This window comes from Oryza glaberrima, chromosome 3 (genome assembly GCF_000147395.1).
Source record: "Oryza glaberrima chromosome 3, OglaRS2, whole genome shotgun sequence".
Taxonomy (NCBI): Eukaryota; Viridiplantae; Streptophyta; class Magnoliopsida; order Poales; family Poaceae; genus Oryza; species Oryza glaberrima.
This window is the reverse complement of record NC_068328.1, coordinates 31,168,135-31,185,979: the sequence shown is the minus strand read 5'-3', so window position 1 is coordinate 31,185,979 and position 17,845 is coordinate 31,168,135. Positions and strand designations below refer to the sequence as shown.

The 17,845-nt window shown below is 49.1% G+C and overlaps 4 protein-coding genes across 4 annotated transcripts; 2 read left to right on the top strand and 2 right to left on the bottom strand.

Annotated features, from left to right (window-relative positions):
* Positions 1-773: 773 nt before the first annotated feature.
* Positions 774-3,383, bottom strand: LOC127767531 (cold-regulated 413 plasma membrane protein 2-like). The gene is made up of 4 exons (XM_052292893.1): positions 3,019-3,383; positions 1,891-1,998; positions 1,422-1,492; positions 774-1,329 (listed from the first exon to the last, which is right to left on the bottom strand). Exons 1-4 carry the CDS (start codon positions 3,216-3,218, stop codon positions 1,076-1,078), a joined length of 633 nt encoding a protein of 210 aa, XP_052148853.1. The 5' UTR covers positions 3,219-3,383; the 3' UTR covers positions 774-1,075.
* A 1,191-nt stretch (positions 3,384-4,574) lies between these two features.
* Positions 4,575-5,907, top strand: LOC127767526 (pentatricopeptide repeat-containing protein At4g02750). The gene has a single exon (XM_052292888.1). The coding sequence runs from the start codon at positions 4,878-4,880 to the stop codon at positions 5,766-5,768; it is 891 nt and encodes a 296-aa protein (XP_052148848.1). The 5' UTR covers positions 4,575-4,877; the 3' UTR covers positions 5,769-5,907.
* LOC127767520 (BTB/POZ domain-containing protein At5g66560-like) lies at positions 5,902-8,976 on the bottom strand. Its single transcript, XM_052292876.1, has 4 exons — positions 8,456-8,976; positions 8,294-8,363; positions 6,714-8,033; positions 5,902-6,629 (listed from the first exon to the last, which is right to left on the bottom strand). Exons 1-4 carry the CDS (start codon positions 8,563-8,565, stop codon positions 6,087-6,089), a joined length of 2,043 nt encoding a protein of 680 aa, XP_052148836.1. The 5' UTR covers positions 8,566-8,976; the 3' UTR covers positions 5,902-6,086.
* A 3,544-nt stretch (positions 8,977-12,520) lies between these two features.
* On the top strand, positions 12,521-15,878 carry LOC127767528 (thioredoxin-like protein HCF164, chloroplastic). The gene is made up of 5 exons (XM_052292891.1): positions 12,521-12,811; positions 13,166-13,384; positions 14,158-14,261; positions 14,636-14,969; positions 15,287-15,878. Exons 1-4 carry the CDS (start codon positions 12,629-12,631, stop codon positions 14,916-14,918), a joined length of 789 nt encoding a protein of 262 aa, XP_052148851.1. The 5' UTR covers positions 12,521-12,628; the 3' UTR covers positions 14,919-14,969; positions 15,287-15,878.
* The last annotated feature ends 1,967 nt before the right edge of the window (positions 15,879-17,845 follow it).

Here is a 17,845-nt window from a genome sequence, read left to right as displayed (position 1 = left end):
GTCTTATCTCCAAGCCGACTTCCGGTCCATCACCGCAAATACTCTCCCGAGACATCGAGTCACCTACACATGGAACAAACAAAGAAACCATATTCCGAGACCAAGCTATCTTCAACTTGACTCATTAGCAGCAAACAATAGTATTACATATGTATAGTATCCATTTAGAAGTCATAATCATGAAATAAACTCGGATATCCAAATAAACAACCTGAAACCGAAACCGAAACCGACACAGTGTCGGCCTGTCAGACCGCGGGCTGCGCCGGTTTAACCGCGCAATACACGCCGGTCTGACCGGCTACCAGAGCCTGGTCTGACCGGTCACATAAAATGACGAATCCTGCAATCACCTGTGAAATCCAATCATTTCCGAAACCACTTCGTGAATAAATTCCAAATAACAAAACCAATAATCTCCAATGCCCAATTATTCATCACAAAATAATAATCAAAAACACTTTTGATTTTACACCACTAGCAGTGAAGAATAATGCCTGAAAAAGGGCGGGAGGATAGCAGCCGGGAAGAAGGGGAATGTGCTGTGTTTCCCACCTTGTGTGGTCGCGCCGCGATGAGGAAAGAAAAAAAAAAGGCAGAGAACTTGAAACGACGGCAGCGAGCAAGCCAGGTGTGACACTAGCTAGTGGCGTCCACAGTTTCTACTGTAGCATACGTGATACATCCAACCACACCCCACTGGCCCCAAATATGATCAGAAGTAGCATTGGATATTCACACAACTGCATAGCATTATTGTTCAGAAGTAGTAGTGGGCATAATCACATAAGAGAACTTGGATAAAAGCTCTTTAAATTTACAGAAGGCAACAGAGATGAATTTATTGACGCTTGTACACTCAGAACGGCGAAACACGGGCTGATAGCAAAGCTACAACAAACGAATATGCCAAGAAAACGTGCATCAGGAGGCAGGAGGTCCAAACATACATTATCCATCTCCTCAAAACGATACTACCAGATCACCAGATACCAAATCACCGTACAAGACATGTACACAAGAACGAACAGCGATCGGAGCTGGATGGTGTAGAGAAGCGCTGAAGCGGTGGCGCCTACAGAAAGTTCAGCACCAGGGCCCAGACAGGGTAGATGAAGAGCAAGAGGATGCCAATGCTGTTGGACACTCCGTTGCCCTTCCTGAAGGCGTTCCTGAATCCACCTGACGCCCTGATGTGCTCTTGAAGCAGGTAGCATCCAATGATGAGGCATATGAAGATGCCAACTAAGTCGCCTCGGAAGGTGCTCGCAAACAGGTTCGGGGCAACAGCAATGAGAAGGATCACAGCACCAGGCAGCTCTAACCAATCTAATCAACATGACAAAGCATTGTTGTGAGACCCATGTGAATTTTTGTCAGGCTATCAAACAACATTCTAGAAAGTAGACATCAAATGATACCAGGGAAATGGCGAGGAAAGAAGAGACGAAGGATGACAGCAATGATCGCAATCCATTTTCCAATTTCTCCCCTGCAATTTACGCATTTAGCGATAAGAATTTTTTTTTTTTGAAACCTAGCGATAAGAAAATTTGTTTGATATATCTATATGTGATGTTGTAAACTTTAATACAACAGAATAGAACATAACTATTTTGTAAGTATTTACAACTATATCCCTAGTCCTCCAACCAGAACGCAAAGTATGAAAAACTAGCTTCAGCAGCATATAACTTGCTTTCATCTTATGCTTATAAAAAAGCTATAACCTTTTTAATAAAAAAATCCTCAATTCTTCAAAACTTATGTTTACCAAGATTATCATTCAGCCCCTAATCCCATGATGCCAATTGTCAGTTTACTAATACATCTTTCATGTTTTGTGGGCTAAGAAATGCAGCCAGCGTGTCAGGGTATTTGCATATATACCTCAACAGAGAGAACAGCCCACCAGGCAGTGTAAAGAAAATGTAAGGGACCAAGAGAGCGGTCAGCATGTTGGTCTTCCAGTTTGTCCTATCCAATATCAGGAGGTACCTGCAATAGAAGAGAACAGAGGGGGTTCAGTCAAATACTCAAATGCACAAATGACAACTGATGAGTGACATTTATAAGGACCGTTCTCAGGTTAAATGTACACAGAAAGTTCTAAAGTCATGGTCTTGAAAGTAAATACTGAAGACTGAGCGAAATCATCAAGTTTACTGAGGGTGGTGCAGCACCACTGGCATATGAAGCATATTCTGATATTCAGAAAGCACAACTTCCATGGACGGTCCTAATAATTACAACTACAACTCCATGTGCAGCAGTTATCTGCTCTTCCTAAAGTACAGTATGCCAATATCATCGTATCACTCATATCACATCACAAATTCACAGTCCAGCGCACAGTCACTAGTTCATTACACTGCATACAATGCCAAAAATACTTAATATGCAGAAATTAGGCTGTAGGATCCTACAAACTGCTCAACACAGCATAGAAGTTCTGTAATTGTACAATCGTATCTCGACTTCCTGCTCACCTGTTAAAAAGATATAACTTGTGAATCGAGCACTATATAAGCGCACACATATTTGGCTGTGTATATCTGCTTGCGGATATAGAGGCCGGATTTTTATCCATTATCTAAAAAATAGTGCACACATACTCAAATTATTGCTCAATTTCCCCCTAATTAATTTGGCGCAAATTTCCAAAATTTCTGAGCTATCTTTAGTTTTCGAGCAGAAATCAAATATTGCCAGCTACAGGGTGCGTCTCTCATGCAGTCACGGATATCAGGTAGAACAGTAGTACTACCAATTAATCATATCCCCAAAATGGCGTACATTTATTCTCAGTACTAACGGAGCTAGCAACACACCAACTATCGATCCTCCATGCCCGTGTCGGCGTGTCCCAATCAGCAACACAAGGAGCTTTTGAGCCCCCAAAAAATGGCGAGATCGGAGATCCCCTTTTGGAACCAAAGCTCACTCTTGGTCCTCTGCAAAGAGACACCGAAACGAACAAACAAAGGACATGGAGGGGGGGTGTTTTGGGTGACTCACACGGCGGCGAAGAAGGCGAGCCACTTGAGGAAGGTGGTGCCGAACCCGAGGCCGCCGCCGAGGACGAGCGCGTGGTTGGCGAGCTTCCGCGCCGCCACGCCCAGCTCCTGCAGGTCGGCGTCGATCAGCGCCGCCTGCGCCGCCTCCCCTCCCGCCGCGTCCGTCTTCATCGCCAGGTACGACATGAACCCCTTCCCCATCTCCCACGCTGCAGATCGCTCGCAACCCTAGCTAGCCTCCTCCACCTCTCCCTCTCTCTCTCGCTTCGTCTTCTCCGCGCGCGGATCAAATCAAAGCAAGCTCTCGCTGGCGATTGGGTAAAATTTGGCTAAATTGGGTTTGGTTGTGTGGATGAGTATGTGTACAGGTGGGGAACTAGGTGGCGCTCGCTCGATCTGGACGGTTCCCGGGGGGGACGTCGTGGGACACGTGGAGGGCTCCAGGTCCTACAGTATTTCTGCATGCATGCATTATTCTACTCCTCACTGTTTTTGACTTGGCTATGATTAGATAATTTAGATCTGGTTTAGCACTAACAAATACTAATCCATTTTTAGCACATTAATTAATTGCCTTTTGTTTGTATAAACTGGATAGTAATGCAGTATTAATACCGGTATATCCCCTTTTCTTCGCTTCCTGCCAGAATGCCAGTTGTCACTCCCTATGAGCATATGAGCAAAGAGCACGTGGCCCTACGATTAATTAAGTTTTGATGTAGAGTTGGTTTTCTTTTTTATGTTTTGGCGATTATTTCATACTGAAATGCTGATAATCCTATCGATGTGATTAATTAAGCATTTACTAACAAACGTTAACATTTCTTTGAAACTGTGTAGCCGACGTGTCAGCCACGTGCTCCACACACCTTGCACATAAAAACAGTCATACAGAATCGTTTTGCATGCCTAATCGTGGCCAAATGGGATGGATAAACAAAAAAAAAAAAGAAAATCAATAATGCAGCATCGGCCAGATAAGACAAGCTGAAAAAGACGGTAACAGGCTGACCATTCTCATCCTAATTAACCAATGAAACTAATTCAGCTTATCAACCGATCATAATTAGCCAAGTCGAAACACTAATTTAATTTCAGGCGTCGCTGTCTCCCCCTTTATTTCTGGATCAATCTGCCAGCTCGTCCATGGCGTCCGGGCCAATCTCCCCATGATCGTGTCGCTGGCTAGCTCGATGTGAGAGACGACCAAACCCCCAACGGTCTTGCCGAATTCGCAACTACTAGTGTCCGTCCGCGTGTGGCTGCGTGGTGGCACGTCGGCATGCAGAGTTACAGAGAGAGCTCCACTGACAAGCACGTAGCTGATACTGTAGATAGCTGACCGTGTTCGTTTTGTACACGTCGTTTCAGTTATCTGAAGCCTGCTTTGTCTGTACACGGCCGGCGTACGTAAAGTTCGTCATGTTTTCGTCTCGAACCGACACCTTTTGTACGTTTTTTTTTCCTTTTTTCTTTCGAGAACAGAGCATTATGTACGTTAACGGAAAAACGAGGAAGAGACAGAAAATACTTATGGGTTTATTGGGCTAGAAGTTACTATGGGCTCATTGGGTGCTTATAGACTATATTGGGCTAAAATATACATATGGGCTTATTTGGACGAAACTGAAAGTCTCTCTATTCTAGTCCAGTCCAGTAGGCAACAGCTTACAACTGTGGGTCGGCCCAATAAACGGGCCCGGTTACATATGGACCGGGCGCGTAGACCTCATCGTCTTTCTCCCTCGCTCGCGCGGCTGCGGTTGCGTCTTCCGCTTCCGACCGCGACCCACTCCCACCATTACCGTCGGATTCGGAGATTGCTCCGCCACTCCGGCGCCCCACACATCGCCGGCGAAAATGCTAATATCTCCTATGCTCGCCGCGCCGCCCCCTCCTGCAGCCGCTGCAAGCCCGCGCTGCCGCGGCTTCCTCCCGGCAGCTGCGGTGACGGGGAGTCGACGCCACCGGGGAGGGTGCCGCTTGCTTCGCCGCTCCGCACCTCCCAGGGTCGGCGCCGTCACGAGCACCGTACGAAAGCGGCGTGAAGAGGGCCGCCTCGACCGCGACGAGCTCCGGAGGCTGTGCCAGGAGCCTAACCCGGAGGCAGCCGTTAACCTGCTCGACGAAATGCTCGTGCGAGGCGGCGCTGGCGCATTGGCCGACCTCGCGCCGGAGGAGCAAGCCGCGGTTATCCAGGCCTGCGGAGAGGCGCGGTCGCTGGCGTCGCTCAGGCGAGCGCACCGATTGCTGTCCAAGTCCCTGCCCGGGATCGCCACGCCCATCCTGCACATGATCGCCACTCTGTACTGCAAGCTCGGCGCCCGCGGCGACGCGCGGCGAGCACTCGAGGGAGCGTCGAGGCCGCAGGGGAAGGATCATGAGCAGGAGCAGGAGCACGGCGACGAGGCGAAGCGGCGGGAGGCGTACGAGAAGGTGCGGGAGCTGCACGAGGAGATACGCGCGGCGGGGTACGTGCCGGACACCCGCTACGTGCTGCACGACATCGACGAGGACGCCAAGGCCCGCGCGCTCATGTACCACAGCGAGCGCCTCGCCATCGCGTTCGGGCTGGTCAGCACGCCACCGGGCACCCCGCTCCGCGTCATCAAGAACCTCCGTATCTGCGGTGACTGCCACAACGCCGTCAAGCTCATCGCCAAGGTCACCGGCCGCGAGATTGTCGTCAGGGACAACAAGCGCTTCCACCATTTCAAGGACGGCGCCTGCTCCTGCGGCGATTACTGGTGAGGTGAGCCATCTCTCCACCACTACTGTCATTGACACCCATTGTTATAGTTGAATTCCTTCACTACGGTTGTAAATTGTTACTGCTACTGGATCATGTCAGTGATGAAGAAATGATGATTCACTTTGCTTAGCCAACGTATGACTTGATGCATTGGCCATCCAGATGGCACTGAGCAATTGTGCACCGCTACAATTCAATGATCAAACATGGTAAAACTCAATATCTCCCAAGGAAAACCCCTCCATTTTCCACAAATCTAAGTAAAGAATCAACACAAGAAAACAAGTGGAAGCTATGATGTGCAAGGGAGAAGAATTTCAGGGGCTCTGCTCGATTCGTGGCCGGCGAGGCCGCGCCACCACCGTGCGCTGCTGTGACTGGCACACCTGCGCCGGGAACTTGCACCCGAACCGCTTCGTCACCATTGATCCCCACCGTCCTTCCATCGCCGGCGTTGCTCCTCTCTCCCCTGGCGTGCTGCCGCCGCCTCGCCGGTCCATCTTCTCAATGGCTTTCCTCATGCTTGTGCACTCACGCTCCAGCTCCTGCACCCGGTTTCGCATGCTGTCCATGTCCAGCCTCAGCATTTGGTTCCCCCTTGTCGCCACCCGCCATGTTCCACCGGCATCGCTGTCGCCTTCTTCCTCCCCTTGACCAGCTGCTCCACCTTCGTTCGCCATGATTGTCCTTGCAATGGCGCGACGCAGCTGGAGCTGCTCGAAGAAGAGCACCTGCACCACCGTCCGCAGCGGCAGCCGCTCGTTCTGCGCCGCGTGCGTGCACGCCTCTAGCGTCAGCTTGCGGCCGTCGACGACACCGCTCACCTTCTCCTTCTCTTCTTCCCTCAATCCAGGATGAGCCTAAGAACAGAACAAAACAATCACTGCTAAGTAATGGCATTGTGTTGTAAAGAGGTAGAACACTCGTTGTCAGTGTTGGTTTACCTTGAGATAGATGTCGACAGCACGGTAGAGGCCGTCGTCGTAGACACGGGCGCCATCCGGCAATGCCCAGGCGAGGTCGCAGAACTTGTCCGGCTTCAGGTTGGCATCTGCGGCGATCTCGCCCAGGTAGGCATCCATCAGCCTCCCCACGGCGAGCATGGCTCGTCGGCTGGCCTCTCTGCCCGGTGTCTCCGGCTCGCTGCCGTCGTCGTTGCCGTCGTCGGCGTCTCGGCCTTCGAGGAAGTAGCGCACGATGCGCTCGACGCACTCGACGTCGTAGAGCGTCTCGACGAGGTAGGAGTAGCTCGGGATGAGCAGGTCGTCGACGGCCGCGTCGGGGAGCCTCGCGGCTATGCGCCGCTCGAGCATGTCACGGGCGGACTCCGACGCCTGTAGGATGCTCGTCGTGCGCAGGAGGCCGAAGAGGACGCGCGCCGTCGTGGCGCCCACGGCCGTGCCGGTGTGGGCGTTGCTCTTGATGGTCTCCTCCGGGAGGTTGGCGATGACGGTCTCCAGAAGCGCCTTCTGCTCGCCGTCCGATGACGGCACAGCCGCGGCGGCGGCGGTGGCGCCGCCTACATGGCGGCCGGAGCGCGACAGCCCAGGGATGGAGCGCTTGGCGTAGGCGATGAGAGCGCCTTCAATGATCTCCGGGCCGACGTTCCGCTCCTTCATGGCGGCAATGACGCGGGTGAACGTGGCCAGCGACAAGCCGGCGAGGTCGTCGAACCACGTCGCGCCGGCGGCGGCATTGTTCTTGCGGCGCGGACGGTCGCCGCCGCCGCCGGCGGCGGCGGCGGCATCGTTGATGGGCCAACCGAACAGTGCGGTGGGCGTGGACGCGGCGGCCTTGGCGGCGATGGCGTCGACGCAGCGTGACACGAGGCCGAGGTCGTCGGCGAGGGGGAGGAGGCCCTCGCACGACCTGAGGGCTCGGATGGCGTCCCTGGGGTTCCTCAGGACGGTGTGGGACATGAACCTGTCGGCGCGGGAGATGAGGTTGTCGTCGGAGTGGTCGTCGGACATGCCGAGGCGCTCGGCGGCGCAGCGGAGCGGCGCGGCGGTGGCCGGCGTGAGGTCCAGCTTGACGCCGTAGCAGAACTTGGCCGCCTGCTCGAACGCCTCCGCGCCGCCGGGGAAGTCCGGGAGGCGGATGCGGTGCACGTCGGAGTCCTCGTCGACCTCCAGCACCACCTCCTCCTCTCTGATCTCGCCGGCATCCTCCTCCTCCTCCTCATCTTGCTCTCCTCCGCCCGCAGCTCGCGACTCCCTGTTGGTGATGAGGTCGTGGAGCTTCTTGCTCCTCGACATTAACGGGAACTGCAAGGAAATTCTCGATATCAACAACAAACGCAGAAAATCTTCACACTTTCCATAGCCCGACATCAAGAAATGGACCACACAAGCTCATGAATCATGACAGAGATTTGGAGTACGAGATTTAGCAGCAAATTAATTGAGATCAAGGAAAAGAAAGTGCTCACAGCCAACACTGTCCGTGCATCAAGGAGAGTTGGGAAAAAAAGAAAAAAAATGGAAATTTATGGGAGACACAGGTGTGGGGGATAAGATTCACCAACCTTGTGGAGATGGAATGTCATGTCGCCGACCTCGATCACGACGTCGCTGGGGAGTCCGGTGGTGCAGAACCTGTTGAACACAAGACAGACACACAGATTGGGGATCAGAGAACAGCAAATCGGTGACAGAGAGACAGAGACAGAGCTCAATCAGTCGCTTGCCATGCTTGGCCTTTGGAGCTCGATTGCTGCTGCTGCTGCTGCTGATGATGATGATGATTCTTCTCCTCCCTGGCCATCTCCCTCGCGCTCTTCATCTTCCTCCCCTGCATCTCGTGATCCTTTGGAAGACCGAAGCAGACAACAGCAATGGCGAAAAAAGAAGAAGAAAAAAAAAACTCTGCTTTGAGCTAAGGCATTTCTCGGGAGAAAGGAAGGGGTGTGATGTGTTTGCTGTCGCTATGGGAATCAGAGAAGGGGGAGGACACCAGGGAGAGACGAGAGACGAGGGAGCTCTCAATAATGGCGTACTATTCTGATGCTTGGTTTTAGGTGGGAGAAGTGAAGGATTCCAAGTGGGGAAGACGAAGACAAGATGGCGTTTTTGTTTTTTTGAATGCCGTTCGGCTTGCCTCAAAAGCACGTATCCTCCATTACCCATTTGTTTATCCTACCATCCGTACTTGCTTTCTCTTAATCTAATGCTTTACTGTCTCTTTCTGAAAGATTGTCAGCTACTCTAGGAGTGACAGTTATAACCATGTTTTACGCATTGCCACCAAAATCTTACCAGTAACAGCAAAATTTTCACCTCTACACAGCCACTGCTCATAATAGTATGTTTTACTACTCTATTATGCTTGGAACTCCAAAAGAATGTCTGGTATGCTTGGAGCTGTCTGATCATCCATCATATGTATAGTGTGACACTGACACAAGAATTCAACTACAGTACCTGGTTCATTTGTAGAACCATTTTTTTTCCAGAAATTTTCTAGTAGTAGGAAATAGGATGCATTGCAAAACAAGCCTTCACCTATCAGGTAGAGTATCAACATCCAGTATGAAGATTCGGATACCACCTCGATAAAATGAAGCCATGAACCAAAGGCACCATTACTTTAACCCAAGTGAACGCAGGTCAGGTTAATTAAGTACTAACAACGAGAAGAATGAAGGAATCTACGGCACAAGCGCACAGGTAAAGACTGTTCTTTTCCTTTTATCCAGTACCCAAAAATTTTTACACGTCTTGAAAGTAGTACTCCTAACCAACGTCCATATGATCCAGCCATCTTTCTTTGTCAGGTGAAGGCCAAGAAGTGCTCTGAAAAACCTGGATTTTGAACTTTGAACTCCAGCTGCCGCCTGGCCAAGGGAAGAAGAAGATGATCGCCTGATCGGACAATAATAAATGTGAAGGCGTGATCCGGTCATCAAGACTGGAGGTGGTGGTGTCCTGGCGTACCTGCCGGTGTGTGTTACTGCCTCTCTCTTTTATGGCTGTACACATGAGAGAGAGAGAGATGCAGGTTACTGGTGGATGGAGTAGATCAGTGCTCATCACAAGGCAACAACTCTGGAAGGTGAGCCCCAAATCCGGCTGCTTCCTCACCGCCTGAAAAAGAGAGGCTTCTGTGTCAATACCCAGCACTCGTGCCAGTGGCAGCATGCCAGTGTAGTGCGTGGGCGTGCCTGGGGGCTGGGTGTGCTGGACAATGGACCTGGCAGGCGCCATGGCCTGGCCTGGAGGACACACCAAAGGAGAAAAAGGGCTCAAAGGCAACAACGCGAGTAGCTACGACAACCTTAACTTTGCTCGGATTCTGCAACAGATTGTTCAGGAGTGCGTGTCACTGTAGAACAGTGGAGGCTTGGCATGACTCAAGATGTCTGTGGTTGTATGGGCATTGGTCTCATCAGGGCTTGTGTGGTTGATGAGGTTGCAGTCTTGCAGAAACCCAGGGAATCTAGTAGCCCAGCGATGTGCAAAGGCAGAGATAAGCTTTCTTCAACTTTCTGAAAGTGTTCAAAGCATTTTCCTATCAGAAACAAAAGTGTTCAATGCATTGGAGTTCGAGAAAAAGGCTAAGGTCAAGAGCCATTTCAGTGCTAGTACGACTGTTGGAGTAACATTTGATGTGTTAAAGTTTTGGTGTCCTCAAGCCAGGTGAAGTCGCTTCTGATGAGTGATGTTCATCAAGACTGATGTGTGCTAGTCATCATCAACTTACAGCCCACAACGTGTTGTTCGGTCTGTCCCTTTTGCTTCTTGTTCGCTCTACATCCACATCTTCTATCCTTATGTTATGTTAAAAAGAAAAATCAGCAGCGACACATTAATATGGAAGCTGTTTTTTGTTATAGATAACAGTGCAGAAGCTGGCAATCTTGGCGAGACAAGGCATGGAGCCATGGACTATATGGGGTGTGAGCAACTAGTGCTGTGTTGCTTTGTGAAACCTTTATGGAAGTAACAGAAAGAGTCAATTTCATGCGGTCCTGCTCCAAGCAACCTTTTCCCGAGCCTTTTGTTCATCCATTGCCTTTCCTAATCTTCAGGTAATGAGTGTGCATGCTTAAACAATCTTTGTACTCTTTGCATTCACCAGATTACATACTTCCTAGTGCAGTAGCTTGCATATCCAGGTATGTTTGCACACTAAGTTCATCTCAATCTTGGTCTGTTATTATTGAACAAGAGTACAGATGTACCATCCAAACTCACACCATGTTCATCCGACATGACGTATGAGCCCTACTCTGATTGTTCCTTCACAAAACAGTACTATTGGAAGAGGACAATTACCTCTGTACCGGCATCTGCAGATCGGAGGCGGAAGTGAAGAATTCCCAGAGCAGAAAAGTTACAGCGGTAACAGCACGGAGCAAGGGACAAAGCTTCTGAATTGCCCTAAACAAATCCATCAACATTCCCTTCACAGCTACGACTAATATACTGTAAGTATCAGCCAGGATAACCAATCAGAGTATGGTTGTATGCTCTCACAGCTCACATGCTGCACAACAATTGGACGCATTTGCAGGTTAAGCATCAGGGCTAACACACAATTGGAGGCAGTATAAAACTATGCATAAATTTATCAAGATCTAGGCGTGTAGCAAATGTGGGCCTCTCTTCCACTCTCTCACACGGCTTGACCAACCTCTTCTTCTGAAAAAGAAAATAAATACGCACAACCACTGCCCATTATTGCTCTTGCATCTTGCTCCTAGTATACTCCTATGCCTGCAGCATTTGCATCTCGTTCAATTGATGAATTCTTCCTTTTTTGTAATTCTGCAGGGACCTGATGATGGGGACAAACAATCGGACAAGCCCAGGTTGGCACGCAAGCGAGCGTGCGTGCATGCGTTGCATGCTTGCATGGCAAATGCAAATGGATGCATCGATCGGTGGACAGAATGATCGCCTGCATTATCGCCTCCGCCGCTGGCTCAGCCTGCGTGCGAGTGTGTGTGTGTGACCGATCATCCACTGGACACTGGTCAGCTCCAGCTGCGTTGATAGTGCCGGCAATCATCCAGCCGCCCGGAGGCCGGGACCCAGCTCGCCCGGGTTTTCGTCTCCGTCGCACGAAGCGCGCCGCGGCCGAGCTTTTTGCTGGGGAAAAGAGGAGCTTTTGGGTAGAGGATTCTAATCACCAGGTGAACGGCTATTCGTTTATTACATGTAAATCAAATGGTTAAATTTTTTTAAAAAAATTTAACACGATAGATTAATATGTAAGTTTAAATTCAACTTATATACGTTATAAAAAATAAAAAAAAATGGCTGTGAATGTTCGTATGCAAAATTTGTTTTTTTTCATAACTTGTACAAGTTAAATTTGCAAGTTTATAAAGTGATATATTATGAAACTTTTTTAAAACAATTTCATAACTATTTAATTGACATGTACTCCCTCCGTCCTAAAAAAACGAATTTATGACTGGTTGTAACATATTCTAGTACAATGAATCTGGATAGAAGTATGTATTCTAGATTGGTTTTTTTATGGGACGAAGGGAGTATGTAAGAACAAGTTGATATCCAGGTGATTAAAAGAGTTTCCCGTGTTTTTCTTGGAAAAGGGCAAACTTTTTCTCGCAGGTGAAGCGAGGCTGGGCTGGCTCGGTGGTGAGATGGGCCGGCAAATATCGCGATGGGCTTTTGTTCGGCTCTGTAGCGTCCCGGTTCTTCCATTGCGCGATTGCGGGCGACGTGGCGGCGTGTCGGCCACCCACATCATCATCGTCTCCACCTCCGGGCTTTTGACTCGGGTAGGGAGAGGTTACTGACTTTAACTCTGCTCGAGTGGTTCTTCCTCCTGCGGTTGCCGTGCCGTCTCGTACTCTCTCGTGCAGGCTAACGTTGGAATCTTGGGAGGGGAGATGGCGGTCGTGGCATCGAGGTGTACGGGGCTGCTCCTCCCCGACCTCGGCGCGAGCCTCGCCGGCTTCCGCCGCCGCCGCTCGACGCCGGCTTCTTCTCTCAGCCTCCGCCCGCGGCGGGCCCGTCGACGGCTCGGGTCCCTCTCCTGCATCGCGCCGCCCGATTCGGCGGAGCCGCAGACGGTGAGTCGTTGCAAAAATTTCGTCGTCGTATAGTGTGTTCTCTTATTACTAGTAGTATAACTCCTGTATCTAGCGCGCTGATTCGCTGCATCCGATGGGAAAACAAAAATCTGAGTTGCTGGGATTTTACATTTTTAATGACCATTCATTCTTGGTAATGGTATACTTGATCTAAACATGCTTCATTTTCGGTGAGATTTATATCAGAATTCAGAAACATGCGCTAGCTAGCTGCATGGCGCTAATTTTCGGGATAACTAGCAAAACCATGTTTCATGTTTACAAGACTAGTGCTGTGCTATACATCAATGAAATTGAATTATTGATGGATTGAAAGTTTCTTCGCTTCGTCAGGATGAGCCGGCCGCCAAAGATGACTCGACTGAAGATAAGGCTGAGGCAAGTAGTGCATCCCAGGATGCTGGAAATCCAACTTTTCCCAATAAGGATCTCAGCAGAAGGATAGCACTGGCCTCCACTATTGGAGCTGTGGGCCTCTTTGCATATCAAAGACTCGACTTTGGAGGCGTTTCTCTCAAAGATCTTGCAGCAAATGCTACACCGTATGAAGAGGTTTGCAGCCTTTCTCCTATGAGACTTATACACTTACCCATTACTGGAAAAACAGAAGCAAACAACGTGGAATTTCTAAATGCTAACCGCAATCCACCAACAAGAAAAGGGGAGCAAAATCTCTTATGTACTTAAAAATCTCTAAGCATCACCCATTATAGTACCTTTTTTGGGGGCAGACTGATCAGAACCTTTTACGTTCACGAAGGAAGATGAATATGCGAGTTGACATTTTTTTATGTGCGTCAAGATGATGTTCTGCCTTTTTTATGTGCGTCAAGACGATGTTCTGCCACTAGGCAAGCTAAATGAAACATCCAATCATTTCAGACAAGATGTTGTTTTGGATATTAATCTGAAATATGTTTTCTTCTGTAAATGTATTATATTTTTCCATTGGTTGCAAGATGCTGTCTTTCTTTGGGCAGTTGTCACAGATTGATGATGCATTCATTTCCAATCAATAGGTCCGATGCCTTTACATGTGAAAACTTTCACTTGTATGACTTGTCAATTGGTTAAGCAATATTTATATTTTCTTCCTGTGCTAAGGTGAATAGCTTGAATGACAAATAAACCTTCCATGTTTTTGCTTCAAATTGGTATCTGGATTTGCTGCATTTCCTTTGTTTGGTCCGCTTTGTACATAAATTTTACTTCTTCTTAATACAATGATGCGCTCCTTGGGTATTCCCAAAAAAGGATTTGCTGCATTTCCTGTGAAGACATTTTCTTTACATGCCTATGAATGTAACCTGATAATATATATGCAGGCTCTCTCAAATGGCAAGCCCACTGTAGTTGAATTTTATGCAGACTGGTGTGAAGTTTGTCGAGAATTAGCACCAGATGTCTACAAAGTTGAGCAACAGTACAAGTAAATTCTCCTCCTTTAATTTTTTTTTTGTGAGGAAGTAAACTCTCTTTTGGACGTTACTTTTGTACCTTAACCATTTTGCTATGGCAAAATCAACTCTGATTAGTTTCCTTCTTACAGATCATAAAATGCAACCCCTGTAGAACTTAACCTCATGGCTGGACCTATATAACAATACATTGCAAGTGATTGCATTATTCATAAACTGATGTACCCAATTAATCAACTAGTCTAGAAATCCTGTTGAAAAGTTTTCCTCCAGTATCAGTATCAAAAAGATCCAACCTGGGATAAAATTACTGAATGAACTCATCTTTGATTTTTTTTCTTTATTCTATTCAATGCTCAGTGCTTACCTTAAGTCTTCTTCCCAGGGACCGTGTCAACTTTGTCATGCTAAATGTTGACAACACAAAGTGGGAACAAGAGCTTGACGAGTTTGGAGTAGAAGGCATTCCTCATTTTGCCTTTCTGGACAAGGAGGGAAATGAGGAAGGCAATGTTGTTGGGAGACTTCCAAAACAATATTTTCTTGATAATGTGGTTGCTCTTGCTTCCGGTGAGCCCACTGTACCTCATGCACGGGTTGTTGGCCAATTCTCGAGTGCAGAATCCCGAAAAGTTCATCAAGTTGCTGATCCAAGAAGCCATGGCTAACAATAGCTTGTGGTGATCAATTTTAGTGGTAATGCTAAGACCTATTGACAAGTAAGTCTCGTTTTTCTGTTGAAGAGGTACTATGTGTTGTCTGCCTGAGCACCAGCATGTCTATGTCTGTTTGCAGAAGTGCCACCAGATTACTTTACTCACTAAAATCTCTTGGTGACAGAAACTTTGAACCTTTATGAAAGCTACCTTTCCAGCTAAACTAATACTATATACTATAATTTAATAATAGTTAAATGAACTTGTTTTAAATGTATGTTATCTGAATATCACCCTTATCGTGTTCTCTCACCTGTATATTGTCATATGTTTCCCTTCATCTGCATCTCGATTTCTAAAAGATGGTCTAATTCCTGCAGGAGGCGATATGGTCTGCATGCTCAGTCCTGGAACCAAGCATTAGCGCGTGGACATTGGTACTGAGCTGTTCCAACTCCCTTAACGTATATGATTTTGCTGGTAGAACCAGGCATTCGGCTACAGCATTGATATGTTGGTGATATTTGAATCGGTGCATGTCTGCATACATATTTGCATAATGAAAATGCAGACATGTGTTGCAGCCGCAAGCATGCCCATGTTAGTAAACTGTTTACCAATCACCACTAGTTTCTACTTAGAATTGCAATAGAATGTTTATATACAGGAGCTTACTAAAATTTGTGTGATATATATATGCTTCTGCTACTCTTGGGGAAAGCTGCACAACCTGTGTTGATCTATCTTAGCATACTCTCAACTGAAGTGAAAAATTGCAGGCCAACCATTGCCGTGTGTCGTTCACTCGTTCGTCTGAACTTTTTCAGTTCGGACTTTCTATATTTTGAGCATACCAGATGAGATGACAGAATCGTGACGCAGGCTCATTGTCCCCATTGTCGACAGAGTTCTGAACTCTTTTATCTAAATCTCTGTTCTGTTCATATGAAGTCATTCGGTCTTTGTTTTCAAGAGCAAGCCCCTTCTTTAGTACTCTTTTTAATATTTGACGGTTTGACTCTCAACATAAGTTTGACCATTTATTTTATATGTATTTCCTTTTTCCATATTATAAATCGTTTTGACTTTTTCCATAGTCAAACTTCTTTTAAATTTGATTATGTCTATAGAAAAATCTGTAGCATCTACAACATCAAATTAATTTCACTATAACTAACACTTCGTAATATGTTTGTTTTGTGTTAAAAATGTTGCTATCTTTTTGTATAAATTTGGTTCAACTTAAAAAAATTGACTAAGAGAAAAGGTCAAAATGATTTACAATATGAAACAACGGGAGTAATTATTTTTATGTGTTTTATCATTACAAGCATTTTAAATATGATTTTTTTTCATATTTGCCCAAAAATTTTAAATAAGACCAATGTATGTCTGTAGATCAACGATGTCAAACCTAGTAAATTTTACTTTGGGTCATCTTTTATTATCATTGTTTTGCTTTTGACCGTCATTTAACAAATGTTTTCATTTTGAACCAATTAAATTTATTTTTTATGGCACTTTGGACCAACCTTAACTAGGTAATAATCTAAAGTTAGCTACGGGAGTTCATTGACAAATAGAAGCCGGCGCATTGGTTGTCCTAAGTGAAACAAAGCCGATCTAAAATGAAAATATTAGTTGAAGGGTAATAAAAGCGAAAAATCACTAATAAAACTGGAGTATCCTAGTAGGAAAAAAGGAAGACGAGAGCTCTCGCGTCGCCCTCCCCACGGGTGACACGAGAGGCGATGCCGCCGCCATCTTCTTCCTCCTCCTCCCCCCTCCCCCGCTCCTTCTCTACCTCGCCGCCGCCTGAGCGGGCGCCGGCAAAGCCGCGCGGCCGCGGGGACGACAGCGGCGGGGCTTTGCCTCAGCACGCGCTCAGTGGCCCGAGGAGCTGGCCGGGTGGCGACGGTGGCAAACCGTCCGGACCCGCGCCCGCCCGGCCGGATCCGGCGGGGCGGCGCTTGGCGGCGGGATGGAGTGGTGGCGGCGGCGACTGGCGGTGCGTGGTGGCGGCAGACAGGGCCGGCGGCGGTGGAAACCCCCACCTAGATCTGCGCCGTTTTGGCCGGATCTAGCGGGGCTGACGCCGGGCGACGGCGGGCGGCGGGGAAGCGGGCGTGCTGGCGGCGGGGAATAGGCGGTGGCGGCGACGGTTGTGCGGGCGGCGCAGCTGGGCGAGGTCGCGGGCGGCGCGGGCGGGCGCGTGTGAGTGTCACCAGGCGGCGGTTGAGGCTTTTTGCCCGGAAGCCGGCGAGGATGGCGACGCAGGGCAAGCTCGCGGCGGTGGTGGAGCAAGCTCACGGCGGTGGTGGCACCGCGGAGCTCGCATCGACGTCGTCAGCGGCAACGGCGCGGGAGCACGGGGCGACGACGACGGTGGCAACGGCGCGGATTTCATGGCGACGGTGGCATCAGCGGCTTCTCGACGGCGACAGCACGATGGCTGGTCAACGGCATTGGCGGCTGTCGGCTGCTGTGGCATTAGAGCTCTCGCGGCAGAGGCAGCGGCGCAGAACTTGTGGCGACGGTTGCAGTAGCGGCTGGACAACGGAGATGGGGCTGCGGCTGGCTGGTGGCGAGATGGCCATCGGCAGCAGCGGCCGTGGTGGTGGTGGGAGGTGGCATGGTGGCCTCGGTCAGCTAGCCGAGGACGTGGCAGACGGCTGCATCTGACCGGCGCGGGAGAGTACGAAGGAGGGGTCGGAGACCGGGTTGGCGCAGAGAGGTGCAGCCGATGGCAACGGAGGCCGGCTCGGCGCGAGAGGCGCGGGCGGCGGAGATGGAGGCCGGCTTGGCGCAAGAGGCGCGTCCGGTGGAGGAGGCCGGTTTGGTGCGAGAGGTGCAGCCGGTGGAGGAGGCCGGTTTGGCGCGAGAGGCGCGGCCGGCGGAGGAGGAGGCGACCCTGGTGCGAGGAGGAGATGCCGGTGGGC